The sequence below is a fragment of the Apteryx mantelli genome, chromosome 17 (genome assembly GCF_036417845.1).
Source record: "Apteryx mantelli isolate bAptMan1 chromosome 17, bAptMan1.hap1, whole genome shotgun sequence".
NCBI lineage: Eukaryota > Metazoa > Chordata > Aves > Apterygiformes > Apterygidae > Apteryx > Apteryx mantelli.
The window spans coordinates 14250828-14275853 of NC_089994.1; the positions used below are offsets into that span (position 1 = coordinate 14250828).

General features: G+C 40.7%; 1 protein-coding gene across 1 annotated transcript in view; it reads right to left on the reverse strand.

Moving 5' to 3' along the window:
* The window catches only part of TMEM132C (transmembrane protein 132C), a 216055-nt gene that overhangs the window by 35529 nt on the left and 155500 nt on the right, over positions 1 to 25026 (reverse strand). The window contains exon 4 of the mRNA XM_067307074.1: positions 21413 to 21596. Coding sequence (XP_067163175.1) covers positions 21413 to 21596 — 184 coding nt within the window. The remainder of the gene's footprint in view (positions 1 to 21412; positions 21597 to 25026) is intronic.

A 25026-nucleotide genomic window follows, 5' to 3' on the forward strand; every position in this document is an offset into this window, starting at 1 on the left:
ACTATCCTGTTTACAAGCTAATTTGGGAGTGTACAAGCAAGATTACTAAGAAACCTTTTGAGAAGCTAAGAACTCATTTAAAATGTAGGCACTTTTCAAAATTACAGTAACTTGGCCATTTCCACTTTCCTTAATTTTTAAAATCCCCAAGAACTAATCTACTTTCTGTGCAGGCAGCAACTAAAGTTTTAAAATCAAATTTATTTTGTGTGGCAAAAGACTGAAAGCATCTGATAGCAATGTTTGGACTTGTTCCCAATAAATTTAAAAATGGGGAAAGCAGTTTAAAGTAAATTGAGAGAACAGAAAGAGGATGAGTTATAAGTAGGCATCAATATCCAAGCCGGAAAGAAGTTTCTGTAAGTGTATTACAAACTTTTAAAAAACAAGGGTTGTCATTTCCAAAGTCAAAGTGGGGAGCTACTTATGTAATTCCCACTGATTTGGAAGGGAGATGTGAGCCGTGAACTTTTTTGGGAGGCCCACGCTGTCTTTGCAGTATGACAACAGAAACACAAGGTCTGACTCTGACACTGCAGAGACAGTGTCAGTCGTCTTGCATGAAGAACTGCCTGTCAACTCTTGACTAGGATCATTCTTTCCTGTTACCAGGGCATCGCTTTAATGAATACAGCATATGGAGGAAACCATTACCATTTGTACATATTTAATTAACAAACAGTAGTATTAGGGAGCATTTTCTTTCTTGTTCCTGTATGGGTTATAGGAAGACTCTAATGGCTAGACTTAAGGCTCTCACTGAAGGAGACAGTCAGACACAAACCATTTAGTTGTGTGCATAAGAAATGACTTTAAAAAGTGACTGAAAAGTTTTAACTTCCACCTAGTTCCCCTAAACAGAAAACAGTAAATGTCTTCACCCAACATAGCATTTTCATTACCCACTAACAAAACACCTATCCTTTCCCAGCTCAGATAATTTCTTGTACCCTTGCCCAGCTCAAGTCAGCACTTCTTTTGCTTGATGGAAGTCCCACCCTTTTACAAAGGACCTGAACCGTCAGACTCGTCATCAAGGGCACAGACTGTCCCTCCTCCGCACCAACCTTCAGCACATTTCAGTGACCTCAGAAATGAAGCCAGAGGTCAGAACAATGTAATACCTAATACAGATACAGAAAACCTTCTGTGCTGGCACCTTATGCAGCAAGCACGGTATGAACCCTCCATGGTGTGAGCAACTTCTGTCACTTATCCATCTTCCCCAGATACACAAAGAAAGTAGGGGGTCTCAGCATCTTCCCTACCTCTTTATAGCTAAGCACTCGATTACTTGTGACTCAAGAGCAACCAGTCAGGACAAAGGGGATACTTGCATTCATTTATCTGCATTCTTGATTTGAAAAAACATTTGATCAAGAATCCCACAGGCAAGAATGGGTTAAATTATGTGTCATCATTTCGAATTCCTCTGTATATGCCAATACCAAGTTACGACAGTCACAAATCTTCATATCACATTTATATAAAAGGAAAAGAATTAATTGGCATTACAAAGAAAAATGATGAGACCAGAAGCAGGCTTTGACACTAACATTACATCACATTGAGAGCTGAGTTCAGTGAAACCAGTTGCAAGTATCACCACTACGGCAGAAAGTCGCAAGCTTTGCTGCTTGGAAGCAGGTGAAATTTGGACTGTAAACTAAGCCTGACATAATGATTGAGAGTACCATAAACTTTTGGTCATACTCTGGTCTTGGTTACTTCAGAGTTAATTTGGATAAAGGCCACTACAAATAATGTTGATATAAACACTTTTTCCACACTCATTGTGCTATGTCACAGAAAATTCAGCAGAGTATTCAAAAAAACTCAGCTCTTTTTTAGAGATGGAAAATAACATCCATAAAGCTGATGTGTTCTAGCCAGAGCTGAGAAGATGCATGGGCTCACATTTGGTCAGCTACGTATTCCTTGAAGTTAGGTAACATTATGGTTAACTCTGCAAGAATATCACAATTTATTCCATCGCTGTTTCAGCCAGGGAACTTCCACTGATGTCAGTGGGAGTTCTGTGCAAAGAGCAAGAATACAGAATATGAGCCTTAGTTGCTAAAATTTAGCTGAAGAGCAAACCTTATGTTCATCCAACCTCTCAATTGTAAGAAGGCAAGCATTCAACCATGACTAATTTAGGAACTAATTCAACATTAAATTGCGGCAGAATGAGGAAGCAAAGTGACAGCTGTTTAATTAAACTCTAAATCCGATTAGATGGTGTTATCAAGAGAAATCCATGGGAGCCTGAGGTCATGAGAATGGACCTGTTTAGAGGCTGCAAATTCTGCAAGCGGAATCACACCGAAGGATGTTAATCATAGCTTAGCATTAAGATTTCTTCCTCATACAAACACACTACCTCATGAGTAACAAACCTGTGTTGTAGATCTGAAGGAGCGACACAGAAAAGCCACTTACGTTTCAATTTACAAGGAAAGTTTCTTGAAAGAGTTTGTGGGAAAGAGGCAGTTGGACACCATCTACCTTAAAACCAGAAACATAATTGCCCTATGGAAAAAGGACAGGAGCAGCAAGCCCTTGCGTGGCGGTGACAGCACTTGAATTGGCGGCGACAATGGCAGCATAGGAGACCTCCAGGAGCCGGACTGCGCTTCCAACCACTGTTCAGCCCAGCACCCCGATGAACAGTGACACCTTGGCAACAGTTACGAGAGACGAAGATGGAGATGTGGGAGATATAACGTAAACTCCACATACGCCAGTTGCAATCGCCATAAATATTCCACCGCTGAGCGCTAAGTTATGCAGCATGAGTTTCCAGGGCGCCCGAGCTAGAGCGACGCGCAGCATCCTGCTGCACTGCAGACAATTGTTATGCTGATTTGTGAGGCTGGCTGACATGATGGTTGCAGATTTGGGTTATTAATACTACTAAGATTACAGCTGATTAACAAACTGACATTGTTAGGCAGCAGATTCTGTTTATCCACATAATCCCGCGATTAAAAATAAATTATACATTGAGCTTTCAGCCAACTGGGTTCTCCGACACTCCACATTCACAGACATTATGCATGAGAAAAGAAAGGAGCTGATGTTCAGTTTTTAAATTCTCAGCACACACTTCAGAATAACAGGAAGGTTTCCAAGGACCAAAGAGTTTGCATCGTGACCGAGGGCCTCCCTGAGGCAAAGCCACCCCAATGCAGAGAGTGGGGGAAGGCAGCTTTTGTGTGTGGGATTTGGGTTGCCTCTTTCCTTTCACTTGATTCCAGTGCTACATGCCCACCACATGTAAATCCCGCTCTGCTTCATTTGTCAGTTTATAAAAATGAGGGCTTTTGCTTCATTAGTAACATCACATTGCAAAAGAAATGGGGTAATGCTGTTCATCATTAAAACCAAAAAGGTAACCTGCTTACTTAATACCATCCCTCAGTATTGAAACGCGGATCCAGATGGAGCCCAGCTTACTCCATGATTCTTAGACACACAGTGCCAAGGAAAATGGAAAGTAATGAGCAACTTAATACTGGTGGAAAAATCAGGCCATTCAAAATCCACATAAGAAACAGATTTATTCAATAAGAGATGCCATTCCTGCAGTCTGTTTCTGATCAGGATAGCAGAACAAAAGGTCTCAAAGTTTCTTCTGGATGCTAATTCTTTTTGACACACGACAGCCCTGTAAGGTATCTTCTCTTCATTAAATCTTTGTTAAGGGGCCAGCACTGTACATGGCACAAAAATTAAGGATAATACCTGCCCCGAAGAACAAAGAAACCAGAAGACAAACACAGATAAAACCCTAGCCACAGGAAGACCCAAAGGAGGACGTTCGCATTGCTCTGTCCCCTGCATACACAGTATTTGTCTGATGAGCTTGATGAATGTGATGCATGTGGGTCTCTAGGGGTCTTAAAGAGAAGGTAAATGGAGGAAGAGTGGAAACAGGGACACAGGGAAGGGATTCAGACCCATGTTTCTCATCTCCCAGAAGAGCGGCATCAGCATGTAGGTAAAGCCCATCACTGCGCAGGCGAGGCTGGGCGCATTCACCCCTTCCTCTTGAGGCTGGCCCACTGCAGGGAAACCACTGCCAGATTCCTGGGGCCAGAAGGAAGGAAAGCAAAGAGGTGCCTGTGGTTATGGCGCTCAGCTGGGATGGGGAAGTCTCGCATTCAGCACAATCTTCCTGTAGTTTTCGTGAACCATGTAATTTCTGACAAAGATCTGAGTGTCTTTTCAAGATGGGAACTCAGTGTTCTGCAGCTGCAATGCTTTATTAATCAATGATCTTGTCTGTTTACAGTCTCCGTATTGAGATAAATCTTAATTACTGGCCCCACACAATAGTAACAGACCGTTCCATTTTCTTGCCTGATTGTACAGTTTTCAAAAACCCTATCGGTGGAATTTTTGAGTCCTGATAAATTAGACTCTGCAGGCAGTAAAGGAGAACGTAGAGTATATTAGAAGATATGGATGCAGAAAGATATCCTTGGATACCTAGTCCAAGCTTTCTTTACAGTGAATCTACACTGTTAGCATCCGAACTTGCAAAAGGGAACATAGCCTATGATTATTTTGATGTACCAGATGAAGATTGTACTGCTAAATGCAATTATATCATCACTCAAAAGTAAGCATCTCCTTAAAAAAGTAAGAAGAAACTGGAGCAATTGAACAAATTACCCATGCGTTTAATTGCTGTGTTCAGTTTACAGTTAGTGACATAATTACACAGATGGAAAAAGGTTATAAAGCCATTACTAAGATCTGTATATCTGTGTGAAGGCCACATTGACTTAGGGTCACATCAGAGCCCTGACTCTATCAAGCTTATTAGGGCAACAGGATCTCGCTTTTTTATTTCTTGTAATTTTGAATAAAAAAGAAAAATCTTATCTGCATAACCTGTTCCCAGGTGCGAAGTCTACAAATGATATTCTGGCTAGCAGAGACAGTTTGTTTCAGAATAAGAACAAACTCTCCAACAAAGACAGCAAGAAACTTTCTGCTTCATGAGTGAAGAAATCTTAGCAGCCACTAGAAAGGTGTAATGCCTCCGAACAAGGCATTATATGCCACTTCTTCCACTGGTGATGAGTTGACAATCAAATTCTGATTTCTTTTGTTTTGGGATTAAATATTTACTTTACTGCATTTGTCATACTCACTAAAATAATCATATACAGTTCACAATGCCAATTCAAAACTTGATTTCGGAGCAATAATATTTTACCATAGGCACTGAGATGAATCAAGGGATCTTATTTCCTCTCCCTTCTGGGATGAGGGTCCAAGGACTTCCATTAATATTTCTTCAAGTAAAGCTCCACTGATGCTACTGGTATTTATTATTTGTATAAGAGTAACCCTGTTCTGGCTCCACATGATAGCTGGGCCTCAATATGTTGAGCACTGACTATAATAAGAGACAGTTTCTACACCAAGGAGCAAATTTCAGCAACCAGATCAACTGATTCTCAGCCCAGCTTGGTGCATTACTGATTCTTGTTTGCTGAACAGATCTAGGAATGAGAAAAAGAATTCCAGCAGAGTCTGACACAGTTCAATTTTGGTTTTCTTGTTGAAAAAATGCTCAATAGATGTTTAGACGTTCTAGTTTTCTTCACATTTTATTTTCCAACAATATTTTGGGAAATATGTAGTCCCAGTGTTACATCGAAACAAAAAAAAGATCATATTACTTTTGTTTATAAATTATGGTCTCCTCAAATACCACTTGGGCTTGATGGGTCTTGATTTGATCACTTATAGCCCTTTCAGGTTTTTAATATATAAAGCTTTTGTTTTGTTTTATCTTAAAAATCTGTCTTAATCTAGCACAAAGCAAGGTGCAACTGAAAAATGTACGGTCTTTTCCCCATGGAGATTATGGATTCAATTAGATTACTGACCCCTTGGAGAACTTGTATCCTTGGAGTTTAGAAGATCCAGAGGCCCAAATTGAGGGGGAGTGAATTGCCTAATTATCAAATATTCTGGAGAGAGGCATTCCCTCCAGCAGCAACAACCATCATCCCTTCTGCAAGGAAAGAGATGTCAGACAGACTCCCCCAGACTCCAGACAAGCAAGCGCACTGTCTCCAAAATGCCTTCCTTGCACCTCTGCCGTAAGAACTACTCCAGTCCTTGAATCAGGCAGAAAGTAACATGTTCAGCTCACATGACATTATACTGCACTTGTGTTAAACATTTTTCTTTAATGAATCAGGTCCACAGGAAATAACTTCAGACCTTCCCTTCCACCCGAAATTAATCTGACAAGATGATCTCATTAGATAATCTAACCCCTTAGGTGACAGGAAATGCAAATTAATAGGGACATGAAATAGAATCCACAGTACATTTGCATGCTTGATTGTGTCTTCCCTTACTGTCTTAAAAGCTGTAAATGTGCACAGTTTGTCTTTTTAAGTGTCTGTCATAATCAATGTGTATCAACAGTGACCGAGCCTCTGGCTGGAGGCCACTCTGCTTCGCAGAAGATGTGACACTAAATTCAATTAGGTAGAGCTTCCTGAAAAGACAAGTATTATACTAAAGCTGTCTCAATTTCCTGCTGACTAGAATGGCTATGTCAGGATCCAGTGACCACTGGATATTTTCAAAGACAGACGATATTTCCTGCTTTGTGGAGGAAGAGTCTGCAACTGAAAATGACTTCAAACAAAAAAACTCTGGAACCACTTAAAACGTAGAAAAAGGACATAAGAAGGACTGGAGAAGATGGGAAGCAGAAGCCCACATTTTGTTTTTCTACATTTAAACATAAATGAATCAAAAACCCTAATTTTTAAAAGATGCAAATGTGTAACACAGGCAACTACCCGCTCCTCTTCTTTGTCAAATTTAATTCCTCACTTTTAATATTTTGCTAAATGGACGTAGAAAATAAGAGCACTTACATAGAAAACCACATTTTCTAGAGAGAAAAATTTCTAGTTTTGCATTGAAATGTGATTACCTGAGATACTCTGACTCCAGAATTGTTGTTGGTTATTTTGAGCATAGAAAAATGCAAACATATGAAAACCATGAACTGACAGGTTATATGACTCTCTGTTTTAGGCATTGCTACTTATGGATATAAGTATATTCAAGGATACTTACAAATACACTTAGATCCCATGAATATGAGGCAATTAACTATCTTAAGTTTTTTTGAAACTCAAGTTTACATTTACACAGTGCATAAATTATATATATTCGATATGTGCATATATCCATAATACATAGTCATAATATTTTTCTAACAGGCACTCTTAGAAGCGTAGTCACATGCTAGAAAAAGACAGCAGAGGCAAACATACCAAGAACATTAGTTTGGTGACTGTAGCTATTTACAACATTCCCAGGGAATGATAAATATTTGTTACTGATTCCAAAAGCTGTGCCAATAAAATGGCCTCAGAACCTGCAACATGTTCTGTCCTTTTTAATCATAAAAATAGCTTTTCATTTACTCAAACATCTAAGGAATAATTGTCGGGGAAAGCCTTCAGCTATGATGAACACCTCTCACGTTTTTCTCCGTTACTGAATGGACCTATTAAGTATATCACAGATGGAAACAGGAACAGTGGTACAGTCTGAATAGCAGAGAAGGGCAATAGCCACCTGGTGATCTTATAATGGAATGGTTCATGGATGCTTAAGCAGCCAGGGATGGGGCTATATAATGTCTTCTTGCTGAAATCATTTCATGGCTTACAATTCTCTTTCTGTTGCAAAAAGACTAATAAGTGAAATTTGTCAATTTAAGGGCATTTTCTAGGCTCAAGATGTGTTAGTCATTTATTCTCCTTTTTCAGGAGTCAGAGGAAGTTATTTGGAAAAGGACCTCCATTTAAAATTGGGCTTGCTCTGCCATGAATCAGAACCAGCACAGCTCTAGTGATGTCTCCAGTCTGTGTGACCACCATGGGAAAATAGCTTGTAGTAAAAAGGCAATTTTCATTAGCAATTTGAAACTCTTCCCACATTCACACCAATTAAATCTGTGGCACTGTTACATAGTTGGCTATATATCTATAATAATATTGCTATAATAGCTGTAATCAATAGATAGTTGCAGATTGAAAATATACAAGCATATTAGCTACACATGCATGGATGCACAGACAATTATGCACTGTACATATATATGCGAGTAATCTATATCCACACATATACACTCACAACTATAATGCAAAATAGATTATGAGGCATTCTGTGTTAATAGAAGCCACATACTTGATTATAGACAGATAGAGACAGTACTTTTCATTTTATATATAACACATTTCTACCTCATGTATTTCATACTGCAAATATTTTGCAAAAATTATGGTTCAAATCCTGACCCCAGTGAAACCAACAGGGATTTTGCTGGTGGCTTCAATAAAGCCAAGTTTTGTTCTGTCCAGTGGTATGAGGCAAGCCCTAAAGAATCTGCCCTAATGTGCTATCCTTTGGTCCGACCCTGCACTCCTACAGAGCCCTGCTGACGTCAACCTCAAGGTCTAGGGTCTTATTCCTCAGACAAAACTGATCGATGTAATTGGCCGTTATGCTAATAAGATATGAAAGATATCAGGGTTTTTCCATCAATTAGCGATGACCTGGATTACAATATTTTTGTTGGGAGTTTATTGCTCGATGTGTTCACTGTAGTTGATATGAAACCAGCACCATCACTGACATGGATGGAGCTGGTAGAGATGTAGGACACAACAGTAGCACAAAGTCATGCTGGACAGCAGAGATGGAAATCTTAATGTGGTTTCTGAATGATGGGAGTCAAGAATACCTTAAAGTGGCCTTCAACTGAAGCCTGATATTTATGAATACCTATGTGCACTTTCTAATTGTTTCAGTTCAGAGCGCTGTATTGTTCATCAGCAGCAGGAAATGCTGTCCAGGAAGCATATTTTGATAGAATAAAACTGTACATTGAAGAAATCCATATATTTTCAGACAATGAAGATGGCCTTTTCAGGCAGGTACTTCACAACAGCTCCAATTCCCAGTCTGCAGCTCTGGGGAATGATTGAAGTGCCTAAGAATAGAGTGTCATTTAGATGCTCTTAGATATCACGCCTGGCCTCCAGATGCTCTTCCAGAAGGGCACAAGTCTCCTGCAGGTCCTGTGTGATACCTGCCAGTCCTGGATGGATGGCTCAGACTTTAGGGCATCTATAATGGTCTTAGACACCTATGTTTAGGCACCTGGATCACCTCCTCCTTTCTTCCCCTTGAAATAATGTGGGCAAGTTTCCAACCTGCCTTCTTTGTGCTTCAGCTTCCCACCTACATGGGGGCTATAGGACTTCCTCTGTCAAGAGTGGAAGTAGAAATTCTTTTATAATAAGTGAAAATGTGGTACCTACTGTAACCAGCTCCTGGGATTTCAGTCGGAGCCCCCAGATCCCAGTGAAATAAGCCATGTTTTATGTAGCGCTAACACAAGCCACGCTGATGATGAATAAACTGCTCCGTTTGGATACAGGAGGTGAAGTCTCATCTAGCCTGCTTGTTTCAGGGGAACGGCATGGTCCTGGTGGCACTGTGGGGTTGGATGCACTCTACAGCTGGGGTGAAGCGACTGCAAACACTTTACAGACTTTAAGGATTAAGTCCCAAGGACAATTTCTTTTTTTAAGTAACTGGGGTATTGTGTGATACACAGATGATTTTTATGGCCACTGTGGAGGGTTGTGAACTTGTTTTATTTGCGTAGATTAACATGTCATGGATTATTAATGAGTTACTTTCTCCCTCTAATAGGGAGTATTCATCTTCATGCAAGTCTCTTAAGCTCTGTAATTTTTTGGCTGTGGAGTGTGCATGAACACTTGGCTCAAGTTTGTGGATTTTAGAACTCTATTTAAAACACAGTGGAAGTGAATCAGACAGCTTCTGCTAAAATCTTTTGATTTAATGTAGTCTATTTTGAAATCAGCAAGAGAAAATTTCTACTTGCTCTTTCCTCATTTTGGCTGTGCAACTTTAATTTTTGATAAGCACAAACTATAACAAAGACACACAATAGAGTTTCTTAGGGAACTGCTATGAAAAAGTACTAATAAAAATGCAGAAGAAAATCATTCTTATTATTATTTCCTATCCTTGCTCCTTGATTCTTTTTCCTTTCCAAATAGTTTATTGATTTCACTGACTTCATAGCAAGTCCACAAAAGCAAAGCACACAGAGGGCAGAAACAAGATTACTGCATTAACGAGAGCAGATACTGTACAGACATCAGAGACTTAGTACAGTTAAAAAGATGAGAGAGAGTGACACACAGGAAAATTAAATTATTGACTAGGCACATGTCTAACAGACTGGGGGGTCTTACTATATATAGGAATTAAAAATGGCGTATATGTAAAAGGAGAAAAGTAAATATAGAATGCATAGGTATAATCACAGATTCAATTCTTTACTCCTTACTCAAGCAAAAATGTCCTTTAACTTCAGGGGCTGCTTTGCAAGATCACCCTGGCGAGGGGTTCACAGTTCCAGCTGGAGAAGCGTCCTTGAAATATGCTGCTATGACTATTGTGTGAGTCACTGATATGAAGGACAAAGAGATCAAATCCATTTACTTAAAGCAGTATTTTATTTGTTAGTATAACCTGAAGCAAGCACAGTGACCATTATTATCTTTATCTGAGCATCTCACAGCAACTTAAAACACTGAAAGAGGCTCGGAAAAGGGTTTGTGTGCTTGAAAGCTTGTCTGTTTTTCCTAGCTCTGTTGGCTGGCCTAACAGAAGATATTACCTCGCTCTATAAACCTTGCCTCACTTACATTTTCACTCTTCATGACTGGAACAACATAACCAGGACGGAGAGGGGGAGACCGCACTTTGTTTTCAAGCAGGGAGTTCTCATTTTTAAAGAACTGGCACTACAGAATGAACCTGTGAATCAAATACCTGCTTTGTAACATAGGAAGCATTAACTACTGCGTCCATTTTAAAGATGAGCAAACTGGTGTGGATGTGAGCGCCACCCAAGACCCAAGAGGCAGAAACCAGCTCCAGACATGTGGCTCCCAATCCACCAGACAACTCCTGTTTTTGTGTATCAGCGTCTCTCCTTGTTTAATGAATAGTCCATAATTTGCATGAGGTAAGAGCAGCGAGGAGGAATTACTGAGTCTCCGATAACTTATTTATTGCCACACCAAACTCACTCCTGAAGCTTCCAGGCATTCTTAAAACATATGCCACAGGGTGCTTGGTGCCAGCTGAAAACTGCACCCCTGGTCGCTGCTTTTCAACGCCTGCGATCCACGTTTTGTCCCAGATCCAGAATCTAAAACATAGTGTTTTCTGCTGGATCAATCTAAGCTTCAAGCCCATACAAAACTTCTCGCTATTGGCAGGCAGACGCACAATACCCTACACAAAACGATCCCAAAGTACCTCCAGGTTGCAGACTGATCGCTTTGGTTTCTGCTGCTGACATAACACATCCAGCAGGAGGCCTCCGCCTTCTGTTAGCTCTCCAGAACGGGAATTCAAGATCACTAAGAGGTTACAGCAAACCTTCTGGATTTCACTCACCTGTGCACCGTTTCTGAACACAAAAGGAAGAGAATTCACCTTAAATCACACATGGTGATTTTGTCCACATGCTCCTTCCCCATCTACCTCCTGGTAAAATCTGGTTTCCGCAAACTATAATAAAAGTTTTATGCCTAGGTAAAAAATTTTCACACTAAAAGAAAAAAATAAATGAAAGAGAAGTTGTTCTTGCTGGGATGGGATACGGGGAGGAAAACTGCACAGAGAACCCAAAGGTTCAGGCTGTCAGAAGGAGTTTGGGGGGAGCTGGATAAACGGGTAAATGTTAGTAAGACAATATTTACACGGTGCAGTAACACGCTGGTGTGTTTTTTAATACTGCATTTACAGACTAATGTTTCTCTCTATCCTTTTTCTGAAACTTCTCAATGAACTTTTTTTTTTTTTTTTTTTACACTTACTTAGTTTAATCAAAACATTCATTCCACAACCCTGAAAAACATGCGCAGCTCTGCGTCTACAGGGCCTCGGAAAGCAAAGGGCAGCACAGCCAGGAATCCTGAGAGTGACCATCACTATTCGATATGCAACTACCGCAATTAATAAAACTACACTGTTGCCATTTTTCACTAATAGAGGATTTCCAAAAGCAAATTGCAGTAATAAATTACATCATTACAGCCTTTATTATTGTTCTGTGAGGTAACAAATCTTGCGGAAAGACGATCAGCTCTCACAGAGAAAAAAACGCGGAGGACAAATCAGATGACTAGGAACTGATTAAAATTAATGTCAGTGTTACTTTTTGTTTCTGTTTGCTGAAATTCCCTCGCTCGCTAACATGTGGGCTTGTAACGTTTATGCCACGGTGCTGGTGCTTTAAATATCAGGCCTGACTTGTCTGGGAGGAAAATAAAAGTCTCGACAGGTCCGTGGTCTGTGCTGATTTACGCTGCCAGGCCCTACAGTCGACGTATGGCCTGCAGCACACGCCAGGGCCACGGGGCCTCTGCCACAGTGCAAGAGTTTTGATCTGCTCATTCACAGCCGTCCAGCATATGCGCATCAATCTGCACAGCCTGCGGCTTGGAGAAAGACCTTTACGGACAGCCCCTCTAACTTAGCAAGGCAGGTTTTAACAGCAGCCCAAGCTTTGGTGCTCTCCTGGTACCCTCTGGTGCTAGCACTGCGAATAAATCAAATCCTATCACCGCTGCTGCTCCCCGCAGTACTGCCTTTCTCGCCCGGACAGCACTCACCCCTGGACTCGGTTTTACTGTTTTATCCCCCGCAAGCAGAACCAGAGCTGGAGGTGCAGATTCCCGGTGCCTTGCTCGACAAACACCCTCAGAGCTCAGAGTCTGCCTGGATAATAAATTGTAAACAGGGTAAGGCAAACATGCACCTAATAACAGACCAAAGGTGAAAAGTTGTTGGGTTTTTCTCATTATAACCCCGAGGCTTATACAAGTCCTGCTGCGTTTCTTCCCCCTGCTCACTCATTAACGTCCATTACGGTAAAGTGTCTCCTTGTTGTCTAGTTAGTCCCACTGCCCTGCACCTCAGGGCCTCATTAATTAGAGCCCAGCTGAACGATTTGTAATTCTGCTAGGTATTTCACCTGATGGTGAACAGGGAAGTATTCCCCCTAAACATTCCAACTTTCTTTACAGATCAAACCCATCATTACAAAGTTGCCAATTCAGAGCAATTGCTCCGGTTTTTCAGCATGGCTCACGGATGGCCTCCTGGCGCTCAGGCTGGCTCAGCACCGGCCGGCTCTCCGGCCGCACCGGGTCTGCTCTCACAGTCCCTGTCCAGCCTCGCACCTATTTCAAGTAACGTTTGCCTCCCAACGACGGCCCCAAGGTGGGAATCGCCCAACCCGCAACTGCATTACCACAAGTTAGTAACTTCTCTGCTTTTCAATTCCAGTTCTGTTCCAGCTGCAAACTCGTGCGACACTATCAGCCTCAAACTGGTCTCTGTCCCCGCTGCAAAGTGCTTCGCTGCCCTCCTCCTCCACCTGGCCTGGCAGTGCAGGTGGCAGCGGGGGGCACCTGCGGTGAATACAGTCCTCAGCAGCCACAGCCCCCAAATACCCAGCTCTGGTAAGTCCTTCTCAAGCATTTTTGGCTGGGTCCAAGCTCACTTCCTGCTCCCTCATTACCGTGTCTCTGCATGGCCTCTGCTCACATGCATGGGGCAGCTGTGAAATTGCCTTTGTGGTTATGTTGAACAGTCAGGTTTTTAATCATTTAATCATGCCATTTAACATTTAAAATGTTACTTACAATATCCTCTTTTGATGGGAGGGGTATTGTAAACCTGAGCCAATACGTAAAGTAGGCCTGAAATCCTGCCTGATAAAGCACAAGAATGAAGGAATCTCTGGGCTCTGCGCGTCAGGCCACGCAGCGCCATGAGCCGAAACCAAAGTTATCGGCAGGAGGACATGGCCTCGACTCAGCCTAACTTGCAGTGCTGAGAAGCAGCATGGAAGAGCCCGGCTGTCTCCACCGAGCACTGCACTGTGTCACGCTCTCAGGGGACAGAGACCACGACAGCAGACTTCCAACGTGCACAAGCGATCAGCACCAAGCATGGATTTTCCAGGGCATCTCCAATCCCTCCTTCCCACCATGTTAGCACGAACACGTGATCCTGCATCCTGTGTTTCAGTGCCAGCTACCCTGTCCCTCCTCTCCCCTTCCTGGAGCTCAGCTTTATCCACCCTTGAAAAACTCCTGAAATTTCCTCAGCTTGACTGGCGGACTGCAAATTTTCTGGAGAAGATTTTGACTTGTCTATCATTTGTCTGTGCAGCAGACAGATGTGTTGTGAGACACTCCGAGGGGAGAATTTAGCTACTACTGTAAGACTAGAAGTAAAATAATTAAGTCACTGAATGTCTCTCTGCACATTTTGGCTGTTCTGTCATTTTTTTATGTGGTTCTCAAGATTTCCGTCTTGTCAAGGCTGAGAAGCATATATATAAAGTCTCACATTGGTATCTCTCAAGTACCAGCAGGAAAATTGGCAAAGAAAACCAAAAGTGCTCTATATGGCAGAGATCCTTTACAGAATACTTAAAAAATGCAGAAGCTTGCTGACCTCATCTCTCCTTGGCACTTGAAAAATCCCCAAGTAATCCATTCAATGGCATTGTCAGAAATGAGGGGTGCTGGAAGAGGAAATTCTATATACTGTTGTGCTGCATAGAAAATGACATACAAGTCGATGCAATGGAAAAATTAATTCCAGCCAGCTGAGATAGCCTTATCGATCCAGTCTCATTTCCTACAAAAGGTAGGACTGAATGTGATTGTAGTAACGAGAAGGAAAACAGAAGCTAGCGGCAAAAGTGCAGCGGCTGTAGAAATGGTGCCTGGGACTTAAAAAGGCACTGTCAAATTGAGCAATTTTGAATTCTTTTTGTGGTCTGCATATTCTGACCAATTTGGGATCAATGGACAGCAGCGCATTCTTTTCTTTCCTTTTGTTTCCCGATGGGTGGACAACAAAAGAGCTTACTTTTAACAGATAAGATTAACTGATATCAGTTGCTAGTGGACAGTGTCTTGAATTGAAACACTGCTCAATGCACTATACAACATGGTCAATTTATAAACAGGTATGCAGGCACTTGAGTTCATCTGGTATAAATACAGAGCAATGACACAAACTTTAGTGGAATTGTACCGCTGTAAATCTAAAGGAAGAAATGCTATTCTCATTTAAAAGATTGTAACCTGACATAATGGAAATTGTAGGGATATATGTGATCTGAGTTACTGATTCTCTGCTACCAGTCAACATCAGAGGATTGCAAGTCTGGTCTTTCACCCAGAATACAGAGTCCTGTAATTAATCTGGGAAAACTCATGACTTCATGGTATTATTTAGGGCTTCACAGTTAGTTTAAACTTGTTCCAGTTACTAAGAGTAACAGGATCATTTTTACATCAAATTTCCTTCATTTCACAGTATTTATTTGATGTAATTCATCACTTCATTATCTGAGAAAATATGTCAGCTGAAAAGTTTAATATGTAGATTATCTGTTAGTTTGTCTGTGTTAAGTAAATTAGGAAATGGATGTATTTATATAGCTTCAGACTGTATCTTTTGGAAAGCTCCTAAACTGTGCAACTCCTCAGAGTGCCTGTTGCACCCTGCATCGTTCCAGACTCAAGGAGTAATGGGAGTGGGAATTCTGCACTGCTATGACCTTGAAACAGATGCAGCTTCATGGTGTGAAATGACTGTTCAGGGATGAGAACTCTATTTATTTTGGTCCATATTTTAAAATGCTATACAGGGACTTAGTTTCTCTTTATTGCAATGAGATACCTTAAAAAAATCTGTACCTTAGAGAATGGTATACCTATATGGATATGTAAAACAACCATTGCTTTGGTAGCTAAATTTTTGATGGTGTGTTTTAAAAGAAAGGTCAACAAGCACACATAAAAGTGGTAAAAAGCATTTTTGGCTTAGGCTAAGAGTCACAGCTCTGCATCTTAGATCTCCACTTACTTTTACAGAAGAACTCTGAATATATTTGAATGTAAAGAAAGGTATATGCAAACCAAACACTTCCTAATGAAACAACTTACCACAGAGCAAAAAGTACACGTGAAACTGTACTGAGCAATGCTAAGCAGAAGAGAATCTCGCCTACACATTATGACTGGGTTTGCCAGGTTACTCTACATAAAAATTCTGAACTTGGATTAATCAGTAGTTCACAGGATGCTATTAAACAGGGCAAAGATGCAGTTTGCATCGGCAGCAAGGCAGGGTGTGTAGGGAGAGCAGACACCTTTTATTAGACCCACTGATGCAGATGGGGAAAAGACAAGCTTCTGGGCACACAAAGTCTGAACAGCAGCAACAACCTTTCACGGCTGAGGACTGCTCCAACTTCAATTTGCTTGTAAGCAGTTATCAACAGGTTACAGAGCCTAATGAATGAAGCCTCAAAGAGCCATCATAAGTTTAGTATTACTGTCATTTTAAAGAGGAAATATGCGTGGGCACGTTACACGGCTTCCCACAGTGACAAAGTCTTTTGGAGCAAATTCAGACTGGAACTGTGTGCTCCTGACATCTGGTCTATGCTTCATCACTTTGAATACCTGGATTTCATGCAAGTCACAGTTAGAGGTGGACTAACTCACTGGGAGTCTGTCTTGTTGTTGAAGGACTCCTTCTCCAGTTCCACATAGAGGAACCCAGATGGTCTCACACACATATTAAACCACTGGTTCATCAAGCCACCTCCCAGGAAAGAGTTTTACTTTAACATTGATGTTGTCTTACTGGCATCAAACAATGAACTTATACATAGGTCTTCTACCTTGTTCCAAAGGTTTGCTTTGGTACCTTCTACCAAAGCAAAATTTAATGGTATTAAAAATATGTATTATTCATTTAAAGCATAAAAGAAGTCTCTTTCTAAATTTCCTAGCACTTGCTCTAGCGCTGAACAGAAACATACAGACTTCTTAATTAAATGAGATTTGTGTGTGTGTGTGCATGCTACAAAGTGAACAAGTTTGGTTTTGTTTTTTAATCTAGTCAAGTGGCAAAATCAATACAGTTGGCTGTGTTTGCTCACGACAGGACAAAAATTTGAGGAAAATGTGGGAAGTAAGCTAAGCAACCCTGTACACCATAATTGGCAAGTTCTGAGGTTACTTGTGATTAATTGAAGAGGTTTTCAAAAGCAGCTTAGCAGATAATTAATTAAGCTTCTATGAAAGCACTCTTCTAATTGATCCTGGAACAAGTAACATGAAATAAGAAACGCTTGAATGGGACACAGTTCAGACAGCAGATTCTCTCTACTAGACGGTTAAATCTTTGCAGCAGATTCTTCCTGTCGGTAAACTGTGGGATGTATTTTGTGCTTTCCCTTAAGAAAACTCTTTGTTTTCTTATTTAACTCTTCATGAATTTTACAAGCCTCAATTTCTCTAGCTGTAGTATTTCACAGCTGTTGTGGTCTAAGTAAAAAAGCGAGGCAGAGATCTGAAGGAGGGATTGTGTGCCTGAAATGGCATCTATCTTTCTCTGTCTGTATCACTTGGTCTACCAAATCACATTACCCCTTCACAAGTCTTGCCTCAGTTAATTGTTGCTACTCAGTGATGGAAATATAATATATAAATCTGATATCCTCCTATGAGTGAGACACACAGAACCTCATACAGCCAGCATGAAAGACATATGGAATGGACAGTTACACCAACTGCCATATTTAAGATTTTGGTAGTGAGAAGGCTACTGCATATGTCTGACGGAGATCTGTTCTTTGAAGCATCACCCCCCACAGTACTTACTTAACTAACATTCTTGGTATGTGAGAATCAGAAAGCACCAGAGCCAGTTGGAATTACATTTTTCTAACTTTTTGTCTCATTTTTCTCTCTAAATATCTTCAGGGGTAAAACGTCCTCCAAAATTACTTCGACTGATTAACTTCCAAACTCAGGAAGAAATATGACATCCACCTCAAATCTACATCTGATTTTTTGTGACTCTTTTTAAAGGTAAAATGGGACAAAAAGTTATTACACTTATTCTCAGCCAAGTAGTTTTGATGTTTCTCTTGTTCATTGTAGTTTGTTGCAGTGCTCATTGTAGCAGCATCACAGCGTTGCTATTTCTTCTTGTCCACACTATTTAGCTTTGCAGGCAGGCACACAGGATCTGGGTTCTACTAAAACGCTCTCTGTTGAGTGTATGATCAATTTTCACTGATTTTTCAGAAGCTGTATCTTACCATTTGCTCCACTGATCCAAGTCCTATATGGCTCTTTTTAAATTCTAGGTTCAGTTCTCACTGACAGTGTCAATTCTTTAATCTCTTCCACTCCAAAATACTGTAGCAATGATTGCACTAATCCTTTGGAGGCCCACTTTTTCATTTTACATCTTTTTTCTAGGGTAATCAGGCAGAGGGCAATAAAGGGCACATGATCTTTCCTGCTTTGTAAGTTTTAGCATTGGGAATGGCTCACGTGAGAGATGCTTTACTCCACAAGTCGGAGGCAATTTTTATGTTATACTCAAATGAAGGAAAGATTTGCTGCTTTCATTCCCAAAGAACTGACTAGGAACCCCATCAGACCAATGGCAGACACTCAATCAGATCTTGGGAAACTCGAATCCTAGTCTAGTACAATACCACCGGCAACTCCTTCTTTCCCTTTTTTGGCCACCTTTAAAAACTCTGAAGGACAGATTTTACTTTTGATGTAACCATTTTGTTATATAGGAACACTTCATGCTTAAATCACTCTAATCTACTTTATCGGCGAGAGGCTTTAAGAAACACACTTGCTGATAAGCACTGAGATCTAAGACATAATTTCTGCGCAGAATAACGGGCTGTGCTTTACAGTGTGTAGTTGAGATAAAGCGTGCAGTCTGACTTCTCAGTAGACACAGTATCACCCTTTTTCCAGTGTGACTTTTGTTTCTGAACAGGAGAATTGCCAGCTCAGCTAGAGATTAATGCCGAAATGAAGAAAGCACCCTGGCTGGATCTGCAGTGTTAGCTAACAGAAAACTGTGAAAATTCCCCTTATCTATTAATATCTTGCTAGTAAAGCCAATTTTGCATTGGTATCCCATCCAACTGGATTCTATTAACACAGTATATTTTGGCTCCAGCCAAGTGTTATCACAAGGTACAGTAAGGAGATAAATAAACACAAAAAAGCTTTGCAAAGAGAAAGGTTTAATGATTTCATTCTTTGAACCCTTTGCAAAAATCACAGTGCCTAATAGCACATCTGTTGGGAATAAAGGATCTCACCATACATGATTTGTCCCCCCCGAATTCATTAAGTTAGACCTTAGACGAACCATCATAAGAGGACAAATTTTCATCTAGAATAGATGACACAAGTCTGTACATCAAGCTTGAATCTTGTATGCAGGTGCAAAGGCATTAGACCCTGTTATGAGAAAAATCTTGATTCCCTCAGGTATGGAACAGAAGAAGCTGATGAATGATTTCAAAAATGAACAGGAAGGGGATGTTAAGTCTGCCAGTGGACAGACATGTATCATTCGGTACTGGAAGCTACTCAAGGTGTCTAACTCGAAATAAATTCTGACCAGAGGAGACTTCCTTAAGTGTGTTCGTAAGTCTTTACAGGACAGAAGCTCAAATACATATTTCCCTGTTCAACTCCACAAGTAATGAGGACAACATTTCCCTATCAGACCTGGAATGCAGTATGGGCATTCTGCTGACTCAAACAGACTTTGGATCAGGAAATTGCTGTCCATGACCTCATTTGATATGAGCAGCAGTTTCACTCATCAAAGTGGAAGAATATACTGAAGACTAGCATTTTCAGGAAATAATACTCATCTAATTATCTGCTGCAAACCACAGAATACTGTTCAAAGAAAAGACTGCCAGAATTTCACTGCCGAGACTACGCACAGGAAAGGCAAGATTCACAAGTGGGATGGAGATGTCTAACTCTTCTTCCAAAACCTGATCTCTAGCATTGAGTAATGGTGGTATTCACGGCTCCTCTACTTAATTGCCATTTGTTCCTGTTCTGGGTAGCTGGCAGTTCTGGGCTTCTCCCCTTTCTGAGGTTTAGTAGGACTTGCAAAATAAATGCTCATTGCCGACCTCACCTGTGAGTGTGGAAGGGATTCTTCTTGGCATGCACCTAAATCCCATAGAAAATAAAGCGCATACCCAAAATGAGTGTACCTGAGATGTAGGAGACTCCAGTGGAATTTCTTGTTTGCTTGATTTGGAGCAAAAATTTAATCCTAGGTTGTTCACTCACAGGAGGGGACCCTAACTGCTAGGTTGCATTGCTCCTACCAGCACTTTCTTGCTTTGCAGAAATTGCTGCATCTTCATTGGGCCAGAGGAAGAGAAGGAGACACTGCTTCCACAAATCGCATTTGTGAGCCTTGTAAAGACAGGCAATGAGTACGATTTTACTGGGAGGTAGGTGGCCAACAACTGGTGATACAGCACTGAGCAGAGCAAGTGGATTTTAACCCAAGGCATCCTTCCACATGGAAGTGGACGTGCACAGAAGTAAGGTAAGTAAGGTAAGTAAGATACTTCCGTGATACTTCTACTTCTTAGATAAATAAGATACTTGCATGTATCGTGAAAGTCTATATAGAGTTCTTCAGTTTTGCTCAACACCTGCTTGTCTTAAACATACTACTGAGGCTGCTTTCACTGTGAATATGTGTATGGATGTAGATCGCTGTTAATGAAAGCATAAAAAAATCATTAGAAATTACATGACAGCCAAATAGAACTTTTCCTAAACAGAATCTTGATCAACGTCTTCCTGGAGAGACCAATGGCTTTTTTCCTCGCTTGAAAGACATTTTTTGTTTCTTCCTTGAAACTACAGGTTCTCACACCATTAGGGAAATAGCCAGCAAATTAGTATCAGCCTCAGCCTGCTACGAACCAAGCAACTTTAACTTCAGCAGAAGGCGCTCAAGGCTCCCTAGAGTTGCTCTGCATCTTGCAAGTTCAAGCCCTGTAGCATTAATGTAATGAAAAAATTAGAAATGGGAAGGTAAGTCTACTTGGCTGTGTGTTAGCAGCTGGTAGCCTGGAGGGAACCGTGCATGACAAATTCAGGATTTAAAATCTGAGAGAGAGATTTTTAAAGTGGCAGCATCCTTTTCTTCTGTGATAAATTAATAAGAATTGAAATTGTGTGACATGTCAGCATGATTTTAGCAAGTAGACCTATACAGCTATAGAAAGGGAGCAGGGCAGAAAGCACTCCTTTGCAAAGCTGCTGGTTTATGTTTTCCCAGGCCGCATAAAGATAGGATGGAGCAACATGCTGAAACAGTTTCTTACCATTGCCAGTGGAACGATTCCAACAAGATCCTTCTGGCAGATGAAGATTTCAGATAAGGTTATGTCTGTTGTCCCCTTCCGAGGGTATTCCACCTGCCAGGTGATGGGCTGCGTTCCAGAAAGGCTGCTGAAACTGGCTATTTCAAAGTTCATCTGCACGACCTCATTGAATAAACTGTTACTTCTGCGAAGAGGAAAACAGGGAAAGGGAAGAGCTATTACTTTCACTGAAGAAGGCAAATGAAGTGAATCATATCAGCTACTAGAAAATGCAGTTATTTACATGCAGATATAAAACAAGGCCTCTTCCAATCTACAACTTTTCTTCAGAGCAGACAATCTGGAATTATTCAAAATGGGTCAGCTGCTCTAACTGTGAACACTATGTGAAGCGATAAAATCCAGGATAACGTGTCTGATGAAAGCAAAGTATATTTACTCAATTACTCAATTATTTTTTATGATTTTGCAAGTATGAGTCAATCTTACAATAAGATGGACTTGACCCTGACTGGCCAGAGTCATGCCCGGTGCAGCTCATAAAGACAAAAGAGGCCAGAATTAGTGTAGCGAAAAAGACAGTAAGATTCATTGTATAAATCCAATATCAGAGCTGTATAAATCCTTAGCAATGACACTCAATGTAACTGAAGTTCATATACGCAGCACAGAAGCCTTTCAAAAATCTAACATGCTTAAGCGGCAAAATGACGAGATTAGTCAAGACTTAGAGGTACCCTCTGGAAATTAAAAACCCATGCAACTGAAACCAAATAGAAAGAACAAAGGTAAAATATACTATGAAGTCAGGAGGGCTAAGATAATTTGAATAACAAATAGGAAAAGACAGGCTAAAATTCTCCTCCTTCACCTTAAATTTCTTTCACTTCATCAGAAAGAAAAAATGTATGAAAGGAATTTGCTGGACTATCTGCTGGTTTTCTTAAAAAAATAAGACATATATGAGAAATTATTTGAATCAGAAAGCATACATTAACTTTTCTGGTGTTTTCCAAATGTCTTTCCACAGTGTAGAAAATCTTGATATTTCACAATGTATTACTTCAGACTAACCTTTCTCTGTAATAATTTTAAAATGAAGAGAAAGACAGGCACCTGCCTAGCATCAGTAACCCAGTTCTAGCCTCATCCAGCTTTGGATGCATTCACCAAACAACAGCTTCGATTATCCTTTTTGTTAAATACACAATACACAAAGGTCCATTTCTGAGAAAATCCATTAAGAATTGATCATGTACCAAGCACTTATATTCTCAATTGCTATACTTTCTTTTTACCTCTTGAACAGAAACCACTATTTTTTATTACTTAAGACATATTTTGTGCTTTACTTTGCATGATTACTTTAAAAGTAAATGCATTCCCCTGATAATTATTGTTTTGATCATGGGTTTCCATTTGGATGGCTTATTCTGAAAAGTCTTAATACTCCTGAATGCTTTAAATTTATTTCCTTACTGTTTTCCTACAGTGTCAAAAGAGAGGCTTTCTAACACTTGTGTGATAGTGGTCCAGGTTCTTCCATGCATTTAAAGAGTGATTTTGTGTAGTAATGTGATAGGTAGACAGATTTAGCAATTCGTAACTCAGGATCAGCCTATTCCCATTTGAAGAGTTCCTACTAAATAAATCTTATAGCTTGTAAATAAAAGGCAACTGTGGTAACTGCAGTTTACACACTTCTGGGACATCCCCAAATGACTACATACTGCATTGAACTTTGTAATTTATTTGAAAGCATGATTATATGCAAAGATACCTGAATCACCTGAGCTACAGTGTTCATTTAGCTGTTAAAGACATCATTATGCCTTAGATTAATGACACCTGAAAGGCCATTATTTTCACCATTTCTAGGTCTGATGCTTAGTAACTGACAAAGGAAAAGTTTTTACATGTGATTGACTATCTCAGTGCTTTCACTTATGTTAAACAGAGAATAAATTTTTGCACATATCAAAGCTGTTAAAAGAGATAATACATGTCAGGAAAGCTTCCCTTGATCAGGAAGTCAGAGCACTTCTCTAAATAGCCTCTGAGCAGATGTGGAATGTGTAGCTTTACAACACCCAAAGCCCAGTAACCCCACCGGTATGATCAGAGAGCTCCGGGTGGGAAGCAGGAGGTGGAAATAGCTCCTTTCCAGGCAGCCCCTGCTTCCTGACGCAGCCTTACATGATGGCCGACCTTCGGCTGCTGGCTCCCAGCTCTTGACAGAGCACACCCAATTTTCCCTGGTCCTTCAGACAATTTCTAAGAGCAGCCTGGAGATCTGTTCAACTGCCCATATCGCGAACCTGTGGGCACTCCCTTGGACCTGGTTTTGGGATACCCAGGTGAAATACCCAGAAGGAAATCTTTGGGCATCCCATTTTTATGGAACATTTAATGGCAAGCTAAACTGCAGTGTGGACAGCCCACAGCCTCCTGTAGCTGGCCATCTTTAGGTATCCATACGCCCTTGTAACCACATCCTATGAGTGACAACAGGCAATATGAGGGGACCAGATCTTTTCTACATGATTCCCAAAATCAATCGCAGCATGGGCAGATGCTATACATAGGCAGCACGAACCTTGGCTCAGGCTGGTTACAGTTAGCATGCACACATGCAGACACATTTGGAAAGTGCTTCAGCGATCATATTACAGGCAGGGACTGGTCAGCTCTCTGTGTAGACATAACGTCTTTAAGCTATTGTCTCAATATTTCTATTCCATATCTCAAATGTATATTTATATGTTCTGTAGTTTATAAGTCAAGAGATCCTACTCCTTCTCCGTCCTAACAATATTTAGAGGACTCCAGTACATCTTTGGGATTTGTATTTTAAGGCCATGAAGCATAATGATTTTGATTAATGCAATCAAAGAAAATAGCAATTTTTTTATCTATCATGCACACTCATATCTGCAGTACTATAGGGTAAAGTGCACAACCATAATATAAACTGTCCTGGACAGTAATTGCCTCAGTTGCACTCTATGTGGTCCTATCTGCACTAGAACCAAAAGCAACAGTCTAAATCTCTAAGAAGCATTAAACTCCACCATAAACAAGTGTGACAAAAATTGTCTTCCTTCCTCCCCAGTGTAGAATTATAAGAATCACTCTTGCACCAGTGACAGTTGCATCCACCACCTTGAGATCTTCTAGGACTAAAGCGAGGGACTTACTGTCCATGCCCTATTTATACACCATCTGCTGTAGTGGGGTCTGAGGGCCACAAACTCCCAAATGTCTTTCCCGTTCCACCAGAAACACAGCTACCTCAGTTTTGCACACAAGGAATGGCAGAGAGGCTGTGTGACATGCACAAGGTCACTGGAAGGACCTGGGCAAGGAACCGACCTGTGCTTTTCCACATCTCTTGCTAACCACTGGACCATGATTTTGATATCACTGGAAATGGGAACTACAATACTTGATTCTAGTCCTAAATGATCTGTAGTGTGTGAATCTTAAATTTCAACTTCATCCTGTATGAGCCATATTTTTGATAACTGCTGAGCTATTCCATGGAAGAAACCACTACTATCACCTTTTACGACACTGCTTCAAAAACACCTACTTAATTTGGATTTCCAGTTCTT